Below are 24,003 nucleotides of genomic sequence, written 5' to 3' on the forward strand. Positions count from 1 at the left end.
TTGCTTTCTTGTATAAGTTTTGATGTGAATAAAACTTGCTGGTACACTATTTGTTACACGTGTACAACAAAATCTTATATGTAACGTACACAACGGAAGTTGGAGTCGATTTCTTAATTGTGCTACGAAAGGAATTAGGAGAATATGCACAAACTGAACCAGTTACAAACCCGTTTACAACCCAGTAAAAGTCGTTCACGCATAAATACACAATGATTCTGAAGTGTATAACTGCAAAACTGGAAAACTGCATGCAGCAACGTTGGACTGTTAACCGCCCCACACCAATCAAAATCACCATCCTAATTGCCATTTTCCATAAAGTCGAGAAGCGAACGACACAAAGAAACTGAGTCTCGGAGCTTACCAGAACCGTTCACTCCCAAGTCAACCAGCATGGAGTTAACCAGAACACCCTATAACCCCACCCCCTAAAAAAATATTGAAACTGTAGAAACTAGCAGGAGGCACTTTTGAAGCAGTTGAGTAGAAACGATGCTACTGTTGATTCAAGACAGAAAGTGTAGGCCGCGGTCTGACAACATTCAGCACGCCTCTCGCTGTTGCCTGTGAGAAGGAGGAAGAATGAACGCTTAGGAAACTGCGGTGCGAAAATGGAAGAATCTAGGATGAGCGACGTGGTATGGGATTGATTACCTCAAAGAAGGAGTTGAAGTTGAGACGCATCAGAAACCGCCTCAGAAATGGGGCTCGCTGGCTCCCGACAAGCCTACTACTGCGCAAGATCGTGTATAGGGAGTTTGATTTCTTGTTAAATTCCTGAACAATGGATAAGAAAACGAATTGTATATGAGTCCACATATACATATAACGCTCAAAGCTATGTCCTTAGTACACTATGAGTCTGGTGAAAGCAGAACTTGTAACATAACCATCAATTTATGCAGGGTTAGTCAATTCCCAGGATAGTTACAGTAATATGTGAAAATTATTCTTCACCATAATTTCAAGAGAATATTTTCGCAAACCTCTATAATGTGTTCCAATTCAGATGTATTTGCACTACTTTCTTGGTTCTCGATGTTCCAGCAGAACTGAAGGCAAAGTTTCATTATGCTGTCCAGAATCCTTGATAAGGAGCCAATGTCCAAGAAAGATTGTGAAATTAAAGCTGATAAATACCTGTATGAAATATAAGAATTCCGTGAGCATATGCTTCAATATAAAATATGGACACAGTATGACTAAGGGAAATCATACCAGGAATGACGAAATCATTTATTCGACTTACTCCTGATGGATGGCCACAAGTCCAGTAAAGTCGTGAGAGTCTTGGATATGCTCTTGCAAAACATTCCATTGGGATTCTATGACATCCACCTGAAAAACAGAAAATACTTTAGGTTCTGCACTGATTCTGTTCTATACTGCTTCGTTTTCTACTTCAGTTAACATGTAAGGCGAGAATAACAAGAGTGAAGAAAGTACAAAGCACTTTTCCTCTGCATGGTTTGTGTGCAACCAAACAATTATGAGTATCCGGAAGTGAAAGTTATACGGAATAAACCATAACCTGTATATAAAATTGAAGATTTCTAATCAAGAAAGCCATGTGCTCTCTAATACGCCACATTGGTCTAGATCGCTGCCTTCGCTGCTGAGATACTGAGCACTTTTCATGATCATTCCGATGTTTGGCAAAATCTGTGTGATCTTGTTGCATCACAGAGGCCCATGATTTCTCCAATTCCATTTGTGTACGCTTGAGCCTCAGTAGATATTGGAAGACCCTGCAGTATCTGGGATACATTCGCTGTTAGCATGCATGCACATAAAAGAAGTTCAATAGTTCAGATAATAATCAAATATTTCAGCGCATAGAAAACTATTGTAAAGTTTTAAGGACTGTTCCCCAACGATATTGAAACTAAAAGAATACGGAAGAAATAATGGCATCCACAGGTAGCACTAGCAGTAGAGTCTTACTTAGAGAGCACATCCGGAGTAAAGAACAACTGTAAGGGCCAATCAACAGAGTATTCAAGAGCAATTCCATCCCAACAGTCAAGAGAGATTTCTGAGGAAGCACTTGGGCCTGAATTCCCGTCTGCCTTTGGTAAATCTCCTTGGGAGGATCTTACTGTCATTCCAAATGAAGGCATCCTAGCAGATACAGACAGTTAACTGACTAAACACCTTTTATGAAACCTCAAAGTGAAATGACTGGTAAAAAAAAAAAGGCAATGTGATCAAAATTTATTTAATTCAGACACTAGAACAATCAAATATGGAGTCTAACCTCAAGGATACTCTTGAGAAATACTTGTCTTCCTCACATATAGTCTTAATTGCAGCCTGCATTGGAAGTAGAGCCAAATAAGTTGATTCAAATGACTAGAATTCATTTGAAAATGAGCCATGTTGACGCAATTAATACCTCACAATTTCATAGTAATCTTACCAGCTGAAATGGGACCATAAGGTCAGCCTCCGCAGTTGACTGGCGAGGAGGTAAGCGCATCAACTGGCGACTCTCTTCAAGAAAGCACTGGCATAATGAATCAGGTCTAATTAGGAAACACTCTAGGTGTTCACAAGAATTATCAGAAATAGCAATTTCCACTTTTGTTTATATGTTCTGGGAAGGAATACACCATCACCCCTGCCAAAATAAAATTTGAACTTTGTACTTAAAACATAGAAGTCAGCAATCTTTATATATATTCCAACCTTACCTGAAAGAAATCTCCTTTTGCCAAAAGAAAATAGTCTTTCAGTGCCTTCAGATGGCCATTTAAGTCAGCGCGTACAACCACAAGCTGCAGAAATTGAAGGAATACATTAAATTTTTTGTTCTACAACATGGTAGGACCAAAATTTTCACATTCAGCACCTGCCAAAGATGACTGGCAGCAATAGCCCTAATTGAATCAACAGCACATTCAAAAGATCTTTTGTGAAACTCAGATGATTCCTGCACATAATGAACAAATAAATTTACCCATAATTGAAATTCGTATTAAGAGAGATATATCTTACATAAGGACACGAATATAAAGATTGTCAATTACATCTCACACACCTTATTTCACATAAGCGGTGACATGATAGAGTTAGCAAGCATACGAAATAAAGATACAAATGGAAAACCTTTAGTTCCAGAAGCATAGTTTCAATCTTATCAGCCTCAGACTGTGGAAGCAATTCTTCTCCAATCAATTCTTTATCCGCAAAAGGGTCCTTGAGGAAAGGAAATCGTCCTGAAAATCCTTGAACTTTCTGAGAGCCTTTAGCCACCTGTTGAGGATATACAATGTCCTGGAACCGAAAGGCATGGCTAGGATTGCGAAGAACCCTGATGGCCTTTCCAGAAAATAAAATTGATTCTGCAACACGCATATGGATATACTCGGGCAGCATATCCTACAAAGAGAAAAGGGAAGATTATGCAACGTGTAAGTAACACAGTTCCACACTTCGGTTTCTCTTTGAGGCAGTCATAACAAAAATTGAAGTCCTTGCTAAAGGGGGAATAGGAATAAAACATCAGTTCTGCCATGCATATGTATTGTATAAATGCAGTAAACCAGGTCAGCCATACCAAATAAATATGAAATCCCAAGTGCCAATCTGTTAAAGATGTATCATCCGTTGACATCCGTGCCAACTTTTCAGATATGTCTGGATGAGATGAGCCATGCCCTACATCCTTATCTTCCTGCCTGAAAAGTGATACAACCAGCCATATAGGCCATTTGAAGTTGTGTGTAACTCAAAAGTGGAAAGAAATATCAGAAGGGAAGAAAAAATGCATTAGACATATTGTGGAAGTTTCACAAATACGGATAATGCCAAGTTTCTAACAAAGGAGTATCTTCAGTCTCTACCTCCTAATGAAAAACTCTCCATGCTGATCTTGAAGAATCCCGTACACCACCCACGCTGCAAGCTGGTTGTACATGACCTGATGTGCATGCCAAAGAAGCCTACGATACCAACACAGAGAAATAAACGCATCGGTAACTGATCAGCTAACAATCCCTTTTCCACTAAAACATAAAAAACAGTTACTGACAGTTATTGTCAAGGAGGCATATACCTTTGAATGCACGTTTGCAACTCGGGAACTCCACAATGGCATCTTTTGTGCAAAAGGTTAAGAAGCTGACCACCGCGAATGTCATCCCGCTCAATCTCCAGAAAGAGCTCATATAACGGCGGCAAAAGCACAAAAAACTAACAAAACCCAATTGATCATAAGAAAACACAAACAATATTGCCATCAACAAACAATGTAGCAGCATACAAATTCAAAAATTCAACCTTGTTGAGTCCTTGAGTGACAGTTGCCAGTATGGGGACGGAGTCCGCCAACAGTTTCTGCTCAATGTGGAGCACGGCGGACCGATAGACAGACAGTATCTCCACAATGCCATTGGCAATGGCCCTCCTGTAAACGCTAGGCTTTTCGGTATCGGAGGCCGCAGGACTGGCATTTGCAGACCTAATCCAGCTCAAATTCCGGCACCTGACGGAGAAGCGGTCGAGCTCCCTGTAGTAAAACCCTAATGTGATGATCTTCTCTACGAGATCCCTGCAAAAAGTGAAGCAGAAAATGATGGGTGTGAAATTGGAATATGGGAAAGTTGGAGGGGTTTAGGTGAAATATATTTGGGGGTGTATGCACCTTTCGCTGGGTTGGATGAAAGAGATGTCGGAAGCGAGCTTGAAAGTCGGCGAGGAGGAAATCGGAGCGTCGATTCCGAGCGACTTGGAGTGCTCTCTGTCGTCGATTATCAGATCGCCGGTGTAGCCCAGCAGTGCGAGGAGCAACTCGTGCAGCATTGTTGCTTCTGCTTCCTCTGCGAATTCGAATTGAGCGATTGGTTGGACTCGGACACTGGGCAGCGGGAAGATGGAGACGTACGAAACAGCGCCGTTCGCCGGCTAGTTTGGCGGGTTTGTGGGAACTGGCCGTATTTTACTTGATTGAAAAGACGAGGGAGGGCTTTTGGATTTTCAATCATTTTGAGCGGGTTTATTAGGATTTTAATTTATACTTCTTTCGAAATTTGTTTTCTTTAAAACTAACTAGCAAAGGTCACAATTTTTTTTTTTTTTTTTAAATGATAAATTTTGTTAGATTAGTTATCGATAAAGTTTGAACTCACATCGTCATATAAAAGACTCAACACCTTTCTACTATTATGATAAAAAGTCATTTGTGCAAATTGCAAAGATCACACACTCTCACACTCTATGTGTCGAGAAATATATTTTTTATATTTTTAAATAGGGGTTGGCAATTAGAGAAGAGAGAGAATGAGTTGAAAGGGTACTGATAAAGTGACAAAAACTTGTTTGTACCAAAATTACTTTAACACTTTTTTTTTTTTTTTTTATCTTCTTTCATTTTTGTATTAAAGAGTATAGTAGTAACTTTATTAGTTTTTGGTTGACAAATTTTTTTTTTTTGAACAATTTATATTATCTACAAGAGAGGGAGTAGACTTAACCTTACAATGACCTAGCAATAATATAGTTCAAATTCATTTTTGACGAAAACGGAACCTAAAACCTCTCACTTAAAATGAAGCGGAATAACAGTAGATCGTATTACTAATAATATTTTATTAATATGTAGTTTAAATATTTTCTTCTAAATCGATTTACAAAAAAAGATTTGAACTTGATAACGAAAACACACTTCCCTAATCAACCGTTTACTTAAAATTTGAATTCAAGAAAAATAAATTAATGAAAACATGTAAGAATTAAGCGATTGGTCATACGAAGAAAGATACAAGTGATGGATTTATTTTATCCTCTTGTAGCGGCAATCGAGTCACAAGGGCACCCCAACCCAACCCACAGGGGTAGCAAGCTACAACGACTAACGTGTTATAACTTAAACAAGAACAATATACTGTTTGCATCACAGGAGAAATGAAAAGAATAAAAGATACAAAAATTATGGCAACTAAATTTCAACCGGCACGTATAGCTTAAGTTTCCCTGCTCAATCTGTCCTCTCTTCTCATTCTTTCATCTTCCACGACGTAGAAAATTGATGACGCTTACGCCATGGAAAGAATGGAACTGGAAAAAAAATGTACCCGAAAATAGTTTTGCATTATTCAACTCTTGAGCTTAGTCTTCACCTTTGTCACAATTTTGTCGCTGCTGCTTCTACTCTTATTACTCTGATTCCTCTTTTTCTGTTTCTTTCCAATCTGTTTGTGATCCTCTACTTTTCCTTGAGGATTCACCTCCTCAAACTCGACCGGTCTTATAATTACACCAGGTCTCTTCATCACCTGCACACAATTGCATTTAAGGTAAGGAATGAGAATCGTCATAGCATCCAACAATGGGCTTAAGGAAACAAAAGACAGATGAAATGTGGTATTGCATAACTTCATCGTTGGATGCAACCTCAAGGATATCCTTATGGCATAGTAAAAGATGTAAAAGAGTTACAATTCACTACAATACTTGTCGATCTCCAGAAGAATTGTAGCGAGGCACTTACTTCAGGCCGATTAAGAGCTCCAACTGCACTTGCAGGGTTGAATTCAGGACCCAGGGGCATGCGAATGCTCTGTTCAAAAACTTCTTTGGATGTGAAAGGGTAAGGTAATGTTTTTGTAAAAAGTTTCTCCGCCTGTCAAATTCAAATACAAACAACCAGTTCAGCACCAAAGCAGAATCGCAGACACTTGACCATTAACCATTGCTCTCTGTCTACTAATTCCTATCATTCAATGTTTCCTGTGAATTCAAACATTAATTTCTATGCGATATCACCAATATAATGAAAAGCGAATGCTGCTAGGAAAAATTCCGAACCTTTTTATCCAACTTTTCCGAGATAATAACACGTTTAAGATGTGCATCCTTCCTTTTTTTAAGGGTTTCTTCTCTCTTCTTCTTGGCATCTTCGTGTTCTTTTTGCATCCAAGAAGGTAAGCCTTTCTTTTTCTGTACATGAGTCCACTGACCCCAGCCAGGGAGTAAAGTAGGCTTTTCAGGTTCAGGGTTTTCTTCATTCAGAACTTCCTGTTTCTCCTTCTCAAATTCATCCTCCACATCATCCGCCGCAAAGGCTTGACGAATTAGCTCAGCTTGAGAAGGAAGGCGGTATTCATCTTTTGGATTTGAAGAAAGAATGCCATCTACCATCTGCCCCTCGCTACCTGCATCACTATCCTCATCCAAATCCTCCACAGGTTCCTGTAATAGGAACGTGTTTAAAGAGTTAAGCAGGGCAATCAACCATAAATGTAGGATATCTAAATTTTATAAATGCAAAGTCATACTTGCAAATTTTGATTGCGCTCAACTGATTCCACGCGACAAGTAGACTTTTTACCATTTGCATCCGCACTATTGCTACTTTTTATCTGCACACATCACACAAACACTGGTAATTACCAAAAAGCCCCCGGGGGGTGGTGGGGAAGTGCGCATATTCATCAATGAAAGACAAAACTAACCTTTTTCCATGAGCCTGAAGCAAAAATAGAAACCTCATGTGTTGTCTTTGGACCTGGGTCTTGAACAATATCACCGAAGTTCTGTTGTAAACAACACAACATAGCAGATTTCATGCTCATGGATGAAAAGAGGGGTGTTCAAGGATAGGAAATATTAAGAAGCCTCATTACCTTGAAAAGAGAATCTTTATGATTTTGAGAATCTTCATGAAGTAACGCAGTACTAATGTTGACATCCTTGTGAAAATCACTACTTCTGTCATTCTCGACATCAACATTTTCTTCGGGCTCCAAGTCATCTTCACTATCACTGTTAGCATAATAATTATCTGTTCTCATTTTATTGTCTGTTTTGGTCTTATTACTTGATTCTGGAGCATTCTTTTTAGATCCATTGAAGACCATTCTACCACTTGGAGGGCCCACATTCAGATTATCTGCCCCACTTGAATCCTCCAACGGGTTTGACCATGATTCGTACTCTTGAAGAGCAAGTTTAGCTTCTTCAGCAGCTGCCTCATTCCTTTTTTTCAATCCACGCACCTATGTCAAAACAAACCAGGAAGATATTTTAATTTACGCACATAAAAGCATCCGACTAACAGCCCTTCGTTCTGTGGTAGTTGTAAATTGCTACTAGATTTTTTAATATTCTGAAACTAGAAAGAAAATCCAAAGCTTTACCATGAAAGGTAATGAAAGCACTCCTGAGTTAGGCACTTCATTTTCATCATCATCTTTTAGCACATTACGTGTCTTCTCCTTGGCTTTTTCTAACAACTTCAGTGCCCTAGCATGGTCTGAACCAGGTGAATATACATCTATATCATCCTCATCACTACTGTCATCACTGCTGCTACTGCTACTACCATCATTCATAGAATTCATTTTTCTTGTCAGCTGAGCGTGCAGGTGCTGCTGTTCAGCTATAGCAGCCCGAGTACCTTCATCTTGGACATCCATACCACGCTCTTTGATGCGCTTTGTCCACTTGGAGGTACCTTTATGCCTCAGAGTCATTCTTTCCTGGATCAAGTTGAAAAGGGCCAAAAAGTTAACACATGCCTTGTTGCTTCAATAATCAAGAATGTTTCTTGAGGAAGTAATTCATTAAAGACACAATACAAATAATCTACCACCTATATATGGGGAAAAAGCAATCACCTTTGCTCGTTCATACTCTTGCTTCATTGCAAGTTCTTTAGCAGTGTCTGGATCCATTTGACTTTGTGCAGATGTTGCTTTCACTCTATCTTTCTTCAACAAACGATGATAAGTTTTGGATTTGATCTTTTTTATGTGCCTTGACTTCATTTCATGACGGAAGAGAAGGCTGCGCATTTTGGCCATTCGATTATGGCGGTCTCTTTCATCTTCAGCAGATACCTGCCAAGCAAACAAGAACAAGAAACGTTCAAGGAATTTATATTTAGGTTGGTGCAAGCATAGACTAGTTCATTTTCAATAGAGATCGTAAAAGACCAAAAAGTAAAAAATAGTCATATGAACATGAGAAATTATTGACAACCATACAGAGGATACAAAAAGCTGAAAAGTAAATTAATACAAATCGTAGTTAAAATCGAGGAAGAACAGGTGCCACTTTGTTACCGATCAAGTTAACATGAAGGTTTTATCAACTATCACAATCTCATTTAAATCATCTCATAGAGCTTTAGTGTCAAGTCAACAGTTGCCAGATGAATTAACAACTGTGAAAACAATAGGTGACACTTAAGTTTCCGAAAATTATCTTATAAAACAATAATTAAATCAAGTGTACTCGCCTGTGAGATACATACCTTATTTAATTCAAGAAGCCTTGAACCGTCTTTTAGGTGAGCATCTTTAACCTGGTCATCATAAACTAATGAAGCAATTTTCTTCTCAAATTCAGTTCTAGGTTTGAAATCAGATGCCCTTGAAGACCGTAAATCCATATCATCATCAAAATATATGGTAGGCGCCTCCCTGTTCCTCTTAATGATTGGTTCCCACTTTCGCAGTTCTTCCTTTGATTTTTCATGTGCTGCCATCCTCTCCAATTTCTCTTGATCTGCTTTTGGAAGTGGAGCTGGAGTAGGAACGGATTTCTTTTCAAGATGATGTATTCTCTTTCTCAGTTTGCTATAACCAGATTTTCCGTGTAGAGGATTCAAAAGGTCTTCAATATTAACGGGCCCTTCACCATCCAAAGTATCACGAGTAGGGTTATACTCAGACTCGGGATATGCCTCTGATACAACAACATTGGTATTCCTCTTCTTCTTCCCTGACAAAGACATTATATTCACAGGCAGTCAAGTCACTAACAAATATCCTCAAGTCATGAGTAGTTAACTCTGAATTCATAATCAAAGATTTTAAACAAATCCCGTCTTCGAAATTGCATCCATTTTGTTCTAAAGCATAAACACAAAGTAAATTTGGCTGTAAAGTGTAAGCATTGTCTTACCTTCAAAAGCCGGAATACGTGCGATTCCTTGCCTTCCATCATCATCATCATCATCATCCTCATCCTCATCCTCATCCTCATCCTCATCCCCACCCTCTCCAGCGTCCCCCATGTCATTGTCATCATCATCAGATGACACATTTTCATCCTACAATCAATACAGATGGTATCAAGGACAGAAATTCGAGAAAACCGAGCTCAAATTCTTGCTATTATACAACGCAAGAACAAGCTCTGCAAAGTAAGATACATCCTCGTCTTCAAAGAACATATTTTCCTCCTATCGTATAATTATAAATACAGATAGTATTGATAACAGAAATTCAAGAGAAAATAGCACAAATTCAAGGTACTATGCAAATCAAGAACAATCACTACAGGGCAAAATATTACAAAAAACACACAAATACACGAATGAGAAATTGTAAACCAAAAGTAGCGAACCTCAAATTCTTCAGGAAGCTGGTACTCGAGGTTCTCGACCGGGTCGAACCGGCGGTTCTTCCTTTTCTCCTCCTCCGGTAGCTCCTCTTCGTACTCGTAAAAGTCCCGGCCATAAACCTCCGCCTCATCGGAATCAATCTCTTCATCTTCGATAGGGTTTAAGCGTTCGACCTCCTTTCGGAGAACGTTGGGCAAACGAGGGCCTTTTCTCTCTCTTGCATCGGCGCCTTTCTGCTTCTTGCCGCCGGGCTTGCCTCTCTTTCCCTTTGCCTTGTCTCCGCCGCCACCGTCCCTGGATTTTCGCTTCGTCTGCGCCATGTCGTCAGTGTGAAGAAAGGAAGGCACGGTTTCGGGCGGCGTATTTGCAGCTTATTTGTGTAGTGACGGTGAGCAGTGAGGACTCGGCAAACCTATTACTTGGAAACAGAGTCAACAGGCCTCCAATAAATTTAAAAATTAATATTAAAAGTAGAAGAAATTTTCATTCAGATATTATATTCACATATTTTAAATTACTTGTTTCACACATTTTTAATTTTTTTTAATATTTATTTATTAGACCATCTCCAATGGTTGGCTAAAAGTCAAATATTTTAGCCCGATATTATTAAAGAATGAACTTAGGCTATTTTTTTTTGTTAAATTAAATTTAAAAAATAAATAAATATGTAGACTATCGTAAATTAATTTTATAAACATTTTAATCTAAAAAAATTTAAATTCTGATAAATATTGAGTAGAGTCCACTCTGATTTCTGGGCTAAATTTTGGGGGGAATTTGGCCTTAGTTTAGCATTTAGCATTTAGCCCCAATTTTCCCCTTGGGTTGGAGTGGGTTTGGGGGGAAATTTTGGGGGGTAATTTGGCTTTTAGCCCACCATTGAAGTTGGTCTTAAATGTTAATAGTGTGTAAAAAATATTAAAAAAAATTAAAAATATAAAAGAAATAATTTTGAATGCGTAAATATAATCTCTCAATAAAAATTTGACCCAACTTAAAGAAGTGGGCCTTCTCAGACTCATCTAGGCTCGTTTTTTAGGCTCACATCTCGGCCCATGTATTTTTCCCTTTCTAATAAGAACCCATGGAAGTTCTGTCTTGTTATTTACTTCTTCTTTTTTTTTCAATAGAACTACATCGTCGTCGCGTCAGTGATTTAATGGTAAAATATAACGGAATTCGGATCCCTTATTCTTAATCCACCAAATCAAAAGATCTGTGTTGTTGAAATTTGATCTAACGGCTACAAACATGGGCCCACTTTAAAAGTTATAATAACTTCAGCTATTGAATCAAATTTTAACAGCACGGATCCCTTAATTTAGTGGATAAGGAGAAAGGGATTCTCTCATCCCTTTCCATATATAACGGATAAGAATTTCCAGAGTGGTAGGCATGATTAAGTTTATTTTGTGAAGTTCACATTGTATAGTTAACAAAAAAAAAAAAAAAAAAGTAATATATTTTGGAAGCGGGAGGGGGTAATGGTCACCTTGGGTTAGGGAATGAGTGAATTACATATATTTCCATAGTAAAATAAAAAATTTAGTAGCAGATTAAATAAATAAACAGAATCAATAGGGCAACAACAACCATTAAACTTTATCTCACTAAGTGACGTCAGCTGTATAAATCCTAAAACGTCAGTATACTCGATTTTGCACTAAGTCCTCCGTTAACTATAATGTTTTGCGCAAAGTCTCCAGAATCAACAAAATAATTAAACAGCGTGTGTGTATAAAGTTGAAAGAGAATGTGTGTTTCATTTTCCATCACTTGAATTGCAATTCACTCTGTACAGCAAAAACAAACGTAGTATATGTTTTGGACCATCTTTGTGTATTGGGCCTTCATGGGCCTTAATCAACTGCAATTTAAACTGTCATGAGCATCAAAGCCTGGCCCATGACCCGAAAAGACTCAATGCCATCTTTATAAAATCCAAAAACCCTAGCACACCAGTCTTCCTCACTGCCGCGCGAGAGCGAGAAAGAAGAACATCCGGCGATTTCATCAGGTTCTCCCTCTATTTTCTCTTTCCCTATCTATCTTTCTGTAGAAATCTATGACTATTTCTGTCTCGATTCAGTGTTATTTTCATTTCGATGTGTTTTTTGGGTCTCCAAACGAAGATCCAGGTGTTTTAATTTGCAAATCTTTAGGGTTTATTGTTTCTGCAATCTTGTGTATTTTCCTTAATTTTGGTTTTGTATCGGTTAGGTCACTGAGCTCTTATCAATATATTGATTGAACTGGAGAATAATTTTATGTTGGAATCTGCTTCTGCTGGAAAATGTATTGCATTTTCTGAAATTTTTGTTTTGTTTTGTTTTTTAATATTCTGAGCTTTTTGCATGATTTGTGCATTTGGATTTCTTTGTGAAGTTGCAAAAATGAAAATTATGTATTTTGCTCCCATGGAGGTTGGTTCTGAATTATGAGATTCGATTGCGTTATAGGTAAGCCATGGTGAAGCACAACAACGTTATCCCGAGCTCTCACTTCAGGAAGCATTGGCAGAACTATGTCAAGACCTGGTTCAACCAACCTGCTAGGAAGACCCGCAGAAGAACTGGTGAGTGGCAGTATATTTTTGTCAAGTATAACACGAAAGTCAAGTCTGCTGAACTTTGTGAACTGTAATTTGTAGTACGACTGACTTTGAGTGTTCTGAAATTTCATCAGCCCGACAGAAGAAGGCTGTGAAGATCTTCCCCCGTCCAACCACTGGTCCGCTCCGTCCCATTGTTCATGGACAGACATTGAAGTATAACATGAAAGTGAGGGCTGGCAGGGGCTTTACTCTGGAGGAGTTGAAGGTCGGTTCATTTTATGACAATGCCATAACTTTATGGAACTAGTGTTATTTCTTTTGGGTTGCTAATATGTTGCTTACAATATGCATGTGTTATTTCTTATGGGTTGAAGATATGTTGATTTTGGTATGCATGTCTTAATGTGAACTGCTTCATTTCGTTCTTTGGTTTTTTTCCCATGTCAATTATGAAAATCAGAAGTTTAAACGTATCTGCCGTGTATTACGTTAGGGGAATGATTTTCTTTGGTTTATTCAATCTAATGGCTAGAAATTGATAGGCAAGTGTAGGAGGTGTGTGGAGATCACTTCCCTTACATTTCAGTTCCATTGGATTATTCAAGAATGCATGCTATAAATATGGTCTAAAAATTGGAATTCGCAATTCAACTTTACTTTGGTTTAATTTGCTTAAGATTTCAACGAATGCATTTTTATATGATGGTTTTAACAAGTTGTTTACCTTTCTTGCTTATCAGTCTGCTGGGATTCCAAAGAAACTTGCACCAACCATCGGAATTTCAGTTGATCATCGCAGGAAGAATCGTTCTCTTGAGGGACTTCAAGCTAATGTGCAGCGCCTGAAGACATACAAGGCCAAATTAGTGGTCTTCCCAAGACGCGCTAAGCAGTTCAAGGTGATGTTAAGTGGTTGATGTAGATTAATTGAAAGCTCTTTTTGTGTGTGCATGGTGTCTTATCTACATGTGTAATTTTTATTGTTACAGGCCGGCGATTCTCCTGCAGAGGAGCTTGCCAATGCCACCCAGCTCCACGCCCCCTACCTTCCAATTGCACGCGAGAAGCCTACAGTTGAGCTTGTGAAGGTTACTGATGAGTTAAAGTCATTCAAGGCATATGACAAACTCCGTGTGGAGAGGATGAACAAACGCCATGTTGGTGCCAGGCTTAAGAAGGCAGCTGAGGCCGAAAAGGAAGAAAAGAAATAGAGAACTTTTACCCTTCAACGAGCCACTAGAATCGTCATCTGTTCTCGAAGGAGTTTTGTTTTAGTTAATTACCTGTTTTCTGAACTTTTTACTTGGATCCATTAATGTTAGATTTTGTAATGTCACTTGAGTTGGTGGAATTTAAAGAGTTTATGCTTTATGTTTATGTGCTCGGTTCTTATCGTCAGATTTGGCCTTCTGATTGCACCTGTTTTGGATTTTGATATCTTGAATGCATTAGTCTGAATATGTACTGAATATGTATCGTTTTAAAGCATTTTATGTGACAACCCGTTCCAAATTTTACGTTTTTATTTTATTTTAAAAGCGTGAATTTACGAAATTGCCCTAGAGGTAAGGACTTTGACTTCCGTTGACCATCGTCTAGAGAGACGTATGATTTATTCTTTTAACATATTCTCGTAATACTTGTGGATGTGAACGCATAGGCGAAAGCCGTTTGCGAGTCCGGATTATAACGATACAGTTACGGACGTTCGAAATTGGTTATTTAAGGTGAAGCCCCATCAGAAATGGGGAAAGAGAAAGAAGAAAAAAAAAAAAAAAAAAAAAAAAAACAAGCTTTCCCGTGGGTTTTTCTAACCCGCGACCACCCATCTTCCAAGGCCGATTCCGGCCAACTCCGGTGGAGTTTTTCGATGCCACCACCACCATCTTGAAGCTCTCAATCCCCTCTACAAAACCCACCCAAGAACCACCTTGATTAACCATGGCATGAGGCGGTTTGAGGCCACGAAAGTTGACGAAAATCAATGGTGCTCCGGCCACCCTTTTCGATTTTCCGTCAAATCGGCAAAGCAATGGCCGATGCCACCACTTGGGCTTTGTAGCCCATCATCCCAGGAGCAAAACCCAACCAACCTTGACCCCGTTGGACCACCGTGGACGACGAATCGACGTCGGGAAGTTTTAGGCACCCGCCGGCTTCGTGGGCAAAATTGACCATCTTCCGTCCACTTTTGGACTTCGTGGCAGGTATGAAATTTGCTCCACTCACTGAGATCTTCATTTCTGTGAAGTTTGAGAATTTTTGGAAATAGTTGAATTTTCCGGCGAGTCGGGGCGGCCGACCGCCACCCGCGGCGGCGCGTGGCCAGTGGGCCGCCAATGCTATTTTTAGGCTATGTCAAATGTCTTGATTTCAGTTTTGTCATTTGAATGACGTAGGTTGATAGTTGGAACCTAAATTCATTATGATACGTTACTTGATAAAAATGTGAATCGATGATCCGACCGTTGGATCGTCACCAAAATGGGATACATTATAATACGTAATATTTAAAGATTATAGGAATTTACGGATCGGGAATCCGACTTACGGATCTTCCTGAATTGGATTTGTAAGTTAGTAAAATAAATGTTCACGGCCACTTGTTTTAGGCAATTGGCGGAGATCTGACCGTTGGATCGTAATGAAATTTTAGTATGTTATTCTAGAAACATATTGTGGATCGTTGGGAGTTGCGGATTGGAAATCTGATATGCGGATCTTCCGGGTCAAGTTATACAGGGTTGTAAACCCTACCGTCGATCTTTGATCGACGGTTGACTTGTGGTCAATGGGTATCAAACTATTTTAGAATGTCGTTGAGGTTGTGTTTTATGTGAATTACATATTCTACGGATAAGAGTTCTGAGATGTGATTTGATAATTGGTCACAGGGACCAATCATTCAGGATGCCTCGATGCGTGCGCTAGAGAATCATAGCGTGGGCTCCAGGTAAGTGGATCTTTTCCTTTTTATCGTACATATTATTGAGAGTTCTATCGACACTTTTAAATTGATTAGGTATATTACTTTCATATATAATTATTGTGAATGTTTGAAGTACCTATATGAACTACGAATGGCTTGATCCCTGTCTAGGGTACGTAGGCAGTCTAACGAGACGTTAGATGCAGCCATAAAATATTTGAGACAAAAGCCTTGCTTGGGAAATTGAATAAGGCGAAGGAAATTGGTAAAGGCAAGTTTTAGTTTTATGAATTAGTTAGCTAAATTAATGTTAATTGGGTCGTCATGGATAATTATCCTTGAAAATAAGTAGTTTGGGAGTAATGCGTTATTGATTGTACACTTCTCACTGTATTGTTTATAATTGAACATGCTACGACATGGTTGAGTATTAGATTGCATCATAGTATATCAATATGTATATTACTTGCATATAATTATTGGGAATGCTTTCAAGTGCAAAGGTGAACTCAGGACACCCAGGTAAGTTCAGGTGAGTTTATGGTACTAGTTGAATCGATTGCGTTATAGCATGACTACAGTTATGTGTTAGGCAACTTCGATACTGTCGTACTGGTTGCCATGAGTTGCACATGTTATATTGAGATGCATTGAGAGCTCATAACCTGCACCCCCGGTGTTAGTGCTCCCGCCCGTAGCCAGGGCACAGTCCTTCACGTGATGTTCACCTCCCGCACCTTATGCTCACCTTGGATTCAAGGTAGGTGCCCAGGCCTGTCGTACAGACCACTTTAGGTGGTTCCGACTCGTAGGTGACCCGCGATTATTCGCCCAGTCTTCACGTGATCGTAGCACTTGAGCGTATTTATTTACACCCAGTCCTGTCGTACAGACCACTTTAGGTGGTTCCGACTCGTGTGCAGGTATACTTATTGAGCTATATGCTAGCCAGGATTGATGAGATATGGATAAGTCGTACAGGTCACTAGAGGTGACTCCGACTTATATGCTAGCCAGGATTGATGAGATATGAATAAGTCGTACAGGTCACTATAGGTGACTCCGACTTATATGCTAGCCAAGATTGATGAGATATGGATAAGTCGTACAGGTCACTAGAGGTGACTCCGACTTATATGCTAGCCAGGATTGATGAGATATGGGTAAGTCGTACAGGTCACTATAGGTGACTCCGACTTATATGCTAGCCAGGATTGATGAGATATGGATAAGTCGTACAGGTCACTAGAGGTGACTCCGACTTATATGCTAGCCAGGATTGATGAGATATGGATAAGTCGTACAGGTCACTAGAGGTGACTCCGACTTATATGCTAGCCAGGATTGATGAGATATGGGTAAGTCGTACAGGTCACTATAGGTGACTCCGACTTATATGCTAGCCAGGATTGATGAGATATGGATAAGTCGTACAGGTCACTGGAGGTGACTCCGACTTATATGCTAGCCAGGATTGATGAGATATGGATAAGTCGTACAGGTCACTATAGGTGACTCCGACTTATATGCTAGCCATGATTGATGAGATACGGATAAGTTGTACATGTCATTTTAGATGACTCTGACTGATATATTACTTTGTATTGATTTAGTTCATTTGGCCTACTTATTAATGTATGGTGGAGTTAATGGCAAACCGTGGTTTTGGTCATTTCTGAGTATGGTTTGGATATATGTATATATGTCGTATTGTCTTATGGAAAACGATACGGGTTTTACATTTAGGGGCATTACTTTTAGAAAGGTAATAACTTTGGATAGCTTGGTTTTATTGCTTACTCACACCTTCTGTTTGGTGCCCTCCAGGTTTTAGCTGCTGAGTTTGTATCGACAAGAATCTATAGCTAATCTTAGTTTTGGTGGCTACTTTTAAGGGTATGATTCTTACCCACACTACTGTACCTTACTTATGCTCTGACATCGCGTGTGAAATGAGTTCGCTCCCACTCGTAGCGCACTCTGGTACTTAGACACTTTTAGATTCAAATTTATTCACTTTTTGTACACTATCACATTTTATGGTTTCGTCACCTTCTAGGTGTCGGCCAGCATAACTTGATTCAGGGTCCAAGTGGACTTTCTGGGTCGGGGTGTGTCATTTTAAGTGATTTTTGGATGGAGAATGACTTATACTGAACAAGTTTAGTTATTTTTCGCCTTCGGTTTGAATAAATGTCATGCGTAAAAATATTTAAATGTGACATTATATAACTCGCTCACGTTTTCAAAACGATTCTGGGTTATAGTCAATTGTAAAGTTATATTAAAATGTCTCGCAACATTTTCTTAGTTCCCACGCAAAGAACTTTCTAAAACTAAAAATTTTATTTTATTTTTTTCACAAAAATTATGAGTTATAAGTTATGACCCATGTTTTGATAACGATTCTGGTAATTTTTATAAAATTCATTATAACTTAAAATTGTAGTCATTCTTGTTCATGTTTCCTCAAATTAGTTTAGAATGTTCCAAAGATTTCGACACATAAAAATATATTTGGAGGGTCCTCTATTCGTTTATATTGTTTTTTTTTTATATTTTTCAACTTCAAAAATCAATAAAAAATGGTTTCAAGACCACTTAAATAGTAGGATCAAATCCAAAGTTCTTATAACAATTTCCTTAGTCCCTGTGTCCCACGCAAAATGTTTTCTTAAACTAAAAATTTCAATTTTTAAGTCAAAATTCAAGTCATTCTCTTCGCACCACACGTTGCCTATTATTTTAATTTAGAACTTTTTCTCATAAAATATATTTTGGGGTCCGTTGTTAGTTTATATAATTATTTCTACTTTTCAACTTAAAAAATTAATAAAAATAGTTGTGGGATCTAACAAATTGTAGAATCTCATCCAAAGATCTCGCAACATTTTCGTTAGTCCCCACGAAAAGCATTTCCTTAAAATAAAATTTTCTATTTTTCCCATAAACTATGAGTTATAACCCACATTTTAAAAGTGATTTTGGGAATTTTACAAGATTTATTATAAGCCAAAATTCGAGTCATTCTCGTTTCACCACATGTTTCATGAAATTACTCAAGAAATTTCAAAGATTTTAGAGAAATAAAAATTTATTTATTTGTTTATTTTATTTTTCTACTGTTCAAATTAAAAAATTAGTAGAAATTACATTTAGGATCTCATAAATTGAAGAATCACGTAAAAAAAAAAAAAAAATCTTGCAACATTTTCCTTAGCTCCATAAAAGTATTTTCTAAGACTAAAAATTTCAATATTTTTACAAAAAATCGTAAGTTATAACCCACGTTTTTAAAGTGATTTTGGAAATTTTTATAGCATTCATTATAAGCCAAAATTCCAATCATTGTTGTTGCACCCCATGTTTCTTGAAAGTAGTTTAGCACAATCCTAAGATTTTCGACACATAAAATATATTTGGTGGACCCTCTATTAGTTTATATTATGTTTTTTTATTTTCCAACTTTAAAAACCAATAAAATTAGTTTCCAGCCCACAACATTTTTCTTAGCTCCCAATCAAAAATTTCTTAAAATTACTAAAAAAAAAATTTCACAAAAATTGTGAGTTATAACTCACGTTTTCAAATAGATTTTTGTAATTTTTACAAGATTCATTATAAGACAATATTTTAGCCATTTTCGTCGCACCACATGTTTGCTAATATTAGTTTAGGACATTTCGGTTTCAACACCTTAAAGATTAAAAATATATTTGGGGAGCCCTTTATTATTTTATATGATTTTTAAAGTTTCAACTTTAAAAATCAATAAAAAATAGTTTTGGGACCACATAAATGGTAGGAATACATCTAAGGGTCTTGCAATATTTTATTTAGCTCCCATGCAAAATATTTTTTTTAAACTAAAAATTAATTTTTTTTTTTTTATTGCAAAAACTGTGAGTTAAAACCTGCGTTTTCAAGGCGAGTTTGGAAATTTTTACAAGATTTATTATAAGCCTCCATTTTTTACAGTGCTTATTACAAATCTTGACATGCAACGATCATGTCAATGGCAGTAGATCCTTTCTTCATATGGTAGCCTTTCTTCATGGAGACATTCATCACTAGCTAGGTTTCAAACAAAATGGTAGAAAGATCCCAAATTATTTATGATTCAATCCCATCCTAATGAGGTAAGGGAAAATCATCTCAAACAAGCAAAGTTTTAGTTTATGATCCGACGAAAGAGGAGAACACCAACCTCTCTTGTTTTCTTATTCCACAATACCTGGCCTATACAACCTGTATAAATTCTAATTAATAGTCAATCTTTTACATTAGTCCTTGTATAAGTACATAACTTTATAGTATAAATACATCAAAATAACATGAACTCGTCAAAAAAGTTGAATTATATCTACAATCATCACGCGGTGTTAATTTGTTTGAACAAATAGAATTTATTCCAATCGTAAAGATTACCACTTGAATTGCATTTCACATTGAAAATCACTTGAAATTTTAAAAAAACGTCTGGGACATCTTTCTTTGTTCTTTGAAGTGCTCCAGAATCTTACAATTTACTGGTCGGTTTACCAAGTCACAGTGCAGATTAATAAGCTAGGGTCCAGAAAGTTGTGTACCAGTAAACAAGTACATGAAAAATGTAAAGAAGAGAGGGAAAAAAAAGACAATTGAATTGCACTGGGCATACGCTTGCATGCATCCGATAGTAAAAAATGCATGCATGCACGATAAAGAAAAAGTAAAACCCATTAAGTACTTACACAAATTTTATAGACACCTGCGGAACTTGGGAGCAAATAAATTCCGGCATAAGAAAGAGTAGAATATATGTTACAATTGTTTGAGTGGTTCTGGATATTACCTGCACTGTAACAGCGGGAGATCAGGAACTTGCATGGATGTCTGAACTCTGAGAGAGAGATAAGCAATAGGTGAGGAACCCGTGTTGGAGAGGGGGAGCACGTGCAAAGAACTTATTCGCTCGCATTTGAAGCATAGCCAATGGGGTTTGCACGTGCCCTGCTTCTCCAACAAGGAGTCTCACCCGTTTCAAGCCCTAGCTACTACAATGGAACTCTACTCACTCACTGGAATTGGATGAAGGAAGGAAGGAAGAAGCATACGTATTTATAGCTGCAAATGGAGAGAGAGAGAGAGAGAGAGAGGGTTTAGATCGTGTCATCATGATAAGAGATGAAGGAAGGAGGTATGGCAGAGGAGTAATTAAGATGGAGGTACTGCAGTGCATGGCAGGGAGGAAAGCTCTGTCGAGCCACGCCATGCCATGATGTTAAGATAGTACGTGAAGATAATAATAAATTTTCAAAATAGAGATATCAAAGGAGAGACCAAAAGTGAGTCCTGTCTGCCTTTTTTCATAAAATTCATACATGCGATTATTTTGTGTGGTTCCTTGGAGTCTTGGAGGATTCAGTTTCAATGCCCTCACACAAAGAAGACAAACACAAACCTTTAAAAATTCAATCTCTTCCTTCCGAACCTACCAATATTTTTTAGAATATCCAAATATTGTTCAATCTTTTATTGCTAGCTAGCCTTGGAAATCAAGAACCTCAGGCCATGATGTTTTCCAAGGCCTCTTAGATCACGAGAATAACTTACAAGATATGTTATTTCGGTAATATTTTAAATAAATCACATATTGTCATGTGTTTTAACTTTTTCACATGTCACTGTGTAACAAGTTTGAAATAATGTTATAATAACATTCTCGTTGCATAACAATCCTGGATCAATCAAGACTATAAGCCATGATGCTTCCAAGGCTGCCCTAGATTACGAGAAAAGCTTATAATTTGTTGTTCCAATAATATCTCAAATCAACCACGCACTGCCAGCTTGAATGATATTGTTACAGTAACTTCCTTGTTGCATGAAAGTTTTCATGATCATCTATTGGAATTTGAATGGGGCCATGTAGAGGTTGAGCTAGCCTTTTCCTTTTGGTTGGGAAGAAATATAGTGCAAGCATGGGAAGAGATGAAATGAATAATGTAAGGAGTGCACGTAGGGCTTTGCGTGTAGGGCTCAACCTTTTGAGTGTGGTATTAATTTTATTTATGTTTTTGTTTGATGAGTTTCTGAAGTAGCCAGCTAGGGTTTCCCTACTCCCTACATAGATATATGATCATTCCCTATATACGTACTAGGCCTCATGCATCTTTTCCCCTTCCAGAATTTATGCTTCTTTCTTTCATAAATAAGGACCTCAACAATGTCACACCTCCTGATCATGGCAAAGCTCCTTCTAATGTAAGCATTAGCTCATACCGTATCCTTGTATTCTGCAACGTTGCAAACCCTGCTACTGCAACAAGCGTGCATTTGTTCAACCCCCTCACCACTCTTTCCTGCGCCACGCCAACATTATCAATCTACAAAATCTTTGATAGTATAACCTACTAGGGTTACCCAACTTAATTTAGTGGTGAGCAGTGACAGATTCAAGATTCTAACTTCGGATGGTCCTGATCAATGAACATTAGGCGCTAGTCCAAAGGCGGGCTTGAGCCTCCTATGCGCCTAGATGGAGTCTAAGCAAGGGCATAGGTAGGTTAGGTGATTTAAGTAAACTTACTACATATTATATAAGCAAGTGCCTATTTACACTTACAAAAATATATACTTGTATTGAGAATTTAAAGTTTATTATTCAATATATAACATACAAAATATCATAATTTTTGCTTTAGTATTTTAATGAATTTGATGGTAAGAGATGAAAGTGATAGGGACTACGAGTTCATAGTACATTACGAAATACTTTTCAGAGTATGAATTTATAAAGCACTTTTAAAAGTAACGGTGTTAAACATATGATATAAAAATATTTGTTGAGTGATGCACCATCCGTTTGCTAATTAAAATGCTAGGGTTGCACAAGTTGATGGGACAACAATTAAAAAAAAAAAAAGAGTGTTGGTCACTTGGGAAATGGAGAGAAATTTCCTTCTTCTTCATTGTAACCAAGGTCCAAGAACAGCAGAGCTAAGGTGGTCTTCTGTTTTCCACTACACGTTCACACTGTTGGGTGGTCTTTAGAGGTTCTCACAGGCGCTTCTTCGGACGTCCGGGTGGTCTCCGGACCACCCGGGTCCAGGATTTTGAGACTCTACATTTAACAATGGTTACGCGCATTAGACACCAATGTTAAATACGGAGGCTGGGATGTATATCGGTTACAGCACTGGCTTAGTGCAAAACCCTTGTACCAGTTTTCAAGCTGAACCATCTATATGTCCGCTCTTTTCTTTCGTTTTTAATGTTGTGGGGTAAGGTAAACTGACAAAGTTGAATATGTAGAGGTGGAGATAGATTTCATTTCGTGTTGTTGTGGGGTAAGCTAAACTGACAAAGCTGAATACGTAGAGATGGACATAGATTTCATTTCGTGACACTAATGTAAAATTCAGTTTCAGTCATGATGTTTATTCTCTCTTGCTCTTTTTTGCTTTAGCATCCCGGATTATAGTACACAACCGGAGATATTTCTTTCTTTCTTCAATCTCTCGCATCACAAGACCTAATTTCAGTTTAGCAGGATAATTCTATTGTTTATTCACTAACCGGTTGTTCATCTTCTTCTGTATCTCTCACCATCGCATATGTTACACTCGAGTTTTTCTTGTTCAAGTCCAATACCGAGGCCCGTTTTAAGTCAAATTTGAAATTTGAGGTCACCCTCTGAAGCCACAAAATTGTGTTAGAAGAACATAGATTCTGGATGAGGTCATGATGAAATCTTTGGTGTAGGAACATAAATACTTGGCGTGTGTTTGCACCCAGTGCTTGAAAAATGGGTTGTCGTAGTAAATGCTTTATTTGGTCACACACTCATGTATATGTAGAAGATTTGAATGTGAAACTCAATCATGCTTCCTGCCCTTCCTTCCCCCCATAAACTTCAATTTTTTCCACCCTACTTGATTGATATGTTTGACTTGGATTCAAACACTTAAAAAGAACAGCAACAATACAGAAGGTACTTGTGGTGGTCTGGGTAGGTGCATCTTTTTTGGGATTTCTTCATTTTTCTTATCCATTTTTTAGCTTTAACACCGACTAACTATTAATCTACTAATATTTCACTCAACAGAAGTACTCTTAAAGTGGAATTCATGTTTAGAAAGAGTAAAAATATGAGATAAATAGTTGTTTCTTTCCGTTGAA

General features: G+C 37.9%; 3 protein-coding genes across 3 annotated transcripts; 1 reads left to right on the forward strand and 2 right to left on the reverse strand.

The window, feature by feature from the left end:
• Positions 1-116: 116 nt before the first annotated feature.
• LOC137715240 (gamma-tubulin complex component 4 homolog) lies at positions 117-4,974 on the reverse strand. The gene is made up of 16 exons (XM_068454493.1): positions 4,649-4,974; positions 4,285-4,555; positions 4,061-4,197; positions 3,849-3,947; positions 3,563-3,683; positions 3,112-3,384; positions 2,855-2,935; positions 2,697-2,780; positions 2,423-2,509; positions 2,261-2,316; positions 1,948-2,124; positions 1,535-1,760; positions 1,253-1,341; positions 990-1,143; positions 658-780; positions 117-567 (listed from the first exon to the last, which is right to left on the reverse strand). Exons 1-16 carry the CDS (start codon positions 4,804-4,806, stop codon positions 499-501), a joined length of 2,205 nt encoding a protein of 734 aa, XP_068310594.1. The 5' UTR covers positions 4,807-4,974; the 3' UTR covers positions 117-498.
• Positions 4,975-5,757: 783 nt separating this feature from the next.
• Positions 5,758-10,784, reverse strand: LOC137715337 (U3 small nucleolar RNA-associated protein 14-like). Its single transcript, XM_068454628.1, has 11 exons — positions 10,357-10,784; positions 9,913-10,060; positions 9,260-9,729; positions 8,622-8,843; positions 8,142-8,483; positions 7,629-8,000; positions 7,458-7,538; positions 7,281-7,364; positions 6,811-7,194; positions 6,494-6,625; positions 5,758-6,278 (listed from the first exon to the last, which is right to left on the reverse strand). The coding sequence occupies exons 1-11, from the start codon at positions 10,672-10,674 to the stop codon at positions 6,099-6,101; spliced, it is 2,733 nt and encodes a 910-aa protein (XP_068310729.1). The 5' UTR covers positions 10,675-10,784; the 3' UTR covers positions 5,758-6,098.
• Positions 10,785-12,282: 1,498 nt separating this feature from the next.
• LOC137714957 (large ribosomal subunit protein eL13z-like) lies at positions 12,283-14,288 on the forward strand. Its single transcript, XM_068454139.1, has 5 exons — positions 12,283-12,374; positions 12,817-12,932; positions 13,043-13,176; positions 13,652-13,810; positions 13,901-14,288. Exons 2-5 carry the CDS (start codon positions 12,824-12,826, stop codon positions 14,120-14,122), a joined length of 624 nt encoding a protein of 207 aa, XP_068310240.1. The 5' UTR covers positions 12,283-12,374; positions 12,817-12,823; the 3' UTR covers positions 14,123-14,288.
• Positions 14,289-24,003: the final 9,715 nt, after the last annotated feature.

The sequence above is a fragment of the Pyrus communis genome, chromosome 14 (assembly GCF_963583255.1).
Source record: "Pyrus communis chromosome 14, drPyrComm1.1, whole genome shotgun sequence".
Taxonomy (NCBI): Eukaryota; Viridiplantae; Streptophyta; class Magnoliopsida; order Rosales; family Rosaceae; genus Pyrus; species Pyrus communis.

What these genes read in the sequence shown, in the direction of transcription:
- LOC137715240 (XM_068454493.1), bottom strand. Translation starts at nt 4,806, where the DNA reads ATGCTGCACGAGTTGCTCCTCGCACTGCTGGGCTACACCGGCGATCTG. An exon ending in TTCATCCAACCCAGCGAAAG is followed by an intron (nt 4,556 to 4,648) that starts GTGCATACACCC and finishes CACTTTTTGCAG; the next exon opens with GGATCTCGTAGAGAAGATCA. An exon ending in ATCTTCAATTTTATATACAG is followed by an intron (nt 1,342 to 1,534) that starts GTTATGGTTTAT and finishes TCTGTTTTTCAG; the next exon opens with GTGGATGTCATAGAATCCCA.
- LOC137715337 (XM_068454628.1), bottom strand. Translation starts at nt 10,674, where the DNA reads ATGGCGCAGACGAAGCGAAAATCCAGGGACGGTGGCGGCGGAGACAAG. An exon ending in AGCTTCCTGAAGAATTTGAG is followed by an intron (nt 10,061 to 10,356) that starts GTTCGCTACTTT and finishes TATTGATTGTAG; the next exon opens with GATGAAAATGTGTCATCTGA. An exon ending in ATAAAGATTCTCTTTTCAAG is followed by an intron (nt 7,539 to 7,628) that starts GTAATGAGGCTT and finishes TGTTTACAACAG; the next exon opens with AACTTCGGTGATATTGTTCA.
- LOC137714957 (XM_068454139.1), top strand. Translation starts at nt 12,824, where the DNA reads ATGGTGAAGCACAACAACGTTATCCCGAGCTCTCACTTCAGGAAGCAT. An exon ending in TTACTCTGGAGGAGTTGAAG is followed by an intron (nt 13,177 to 13,651) that starts GTCGGTTCATTT and finishes CTTGCTTATCAG; the next exon opens with TCTGCTGGGATTCCAAAGAA. An exon ending in GACGCGCTAAGCAGTTCAAG is followed by an intron (nt 13,811 to 13,900) that starts GTGATGTTAAGT and finishes TTATTGTTACAG; the next exon opens with GCCGGCGATTCTCCTGCAGA.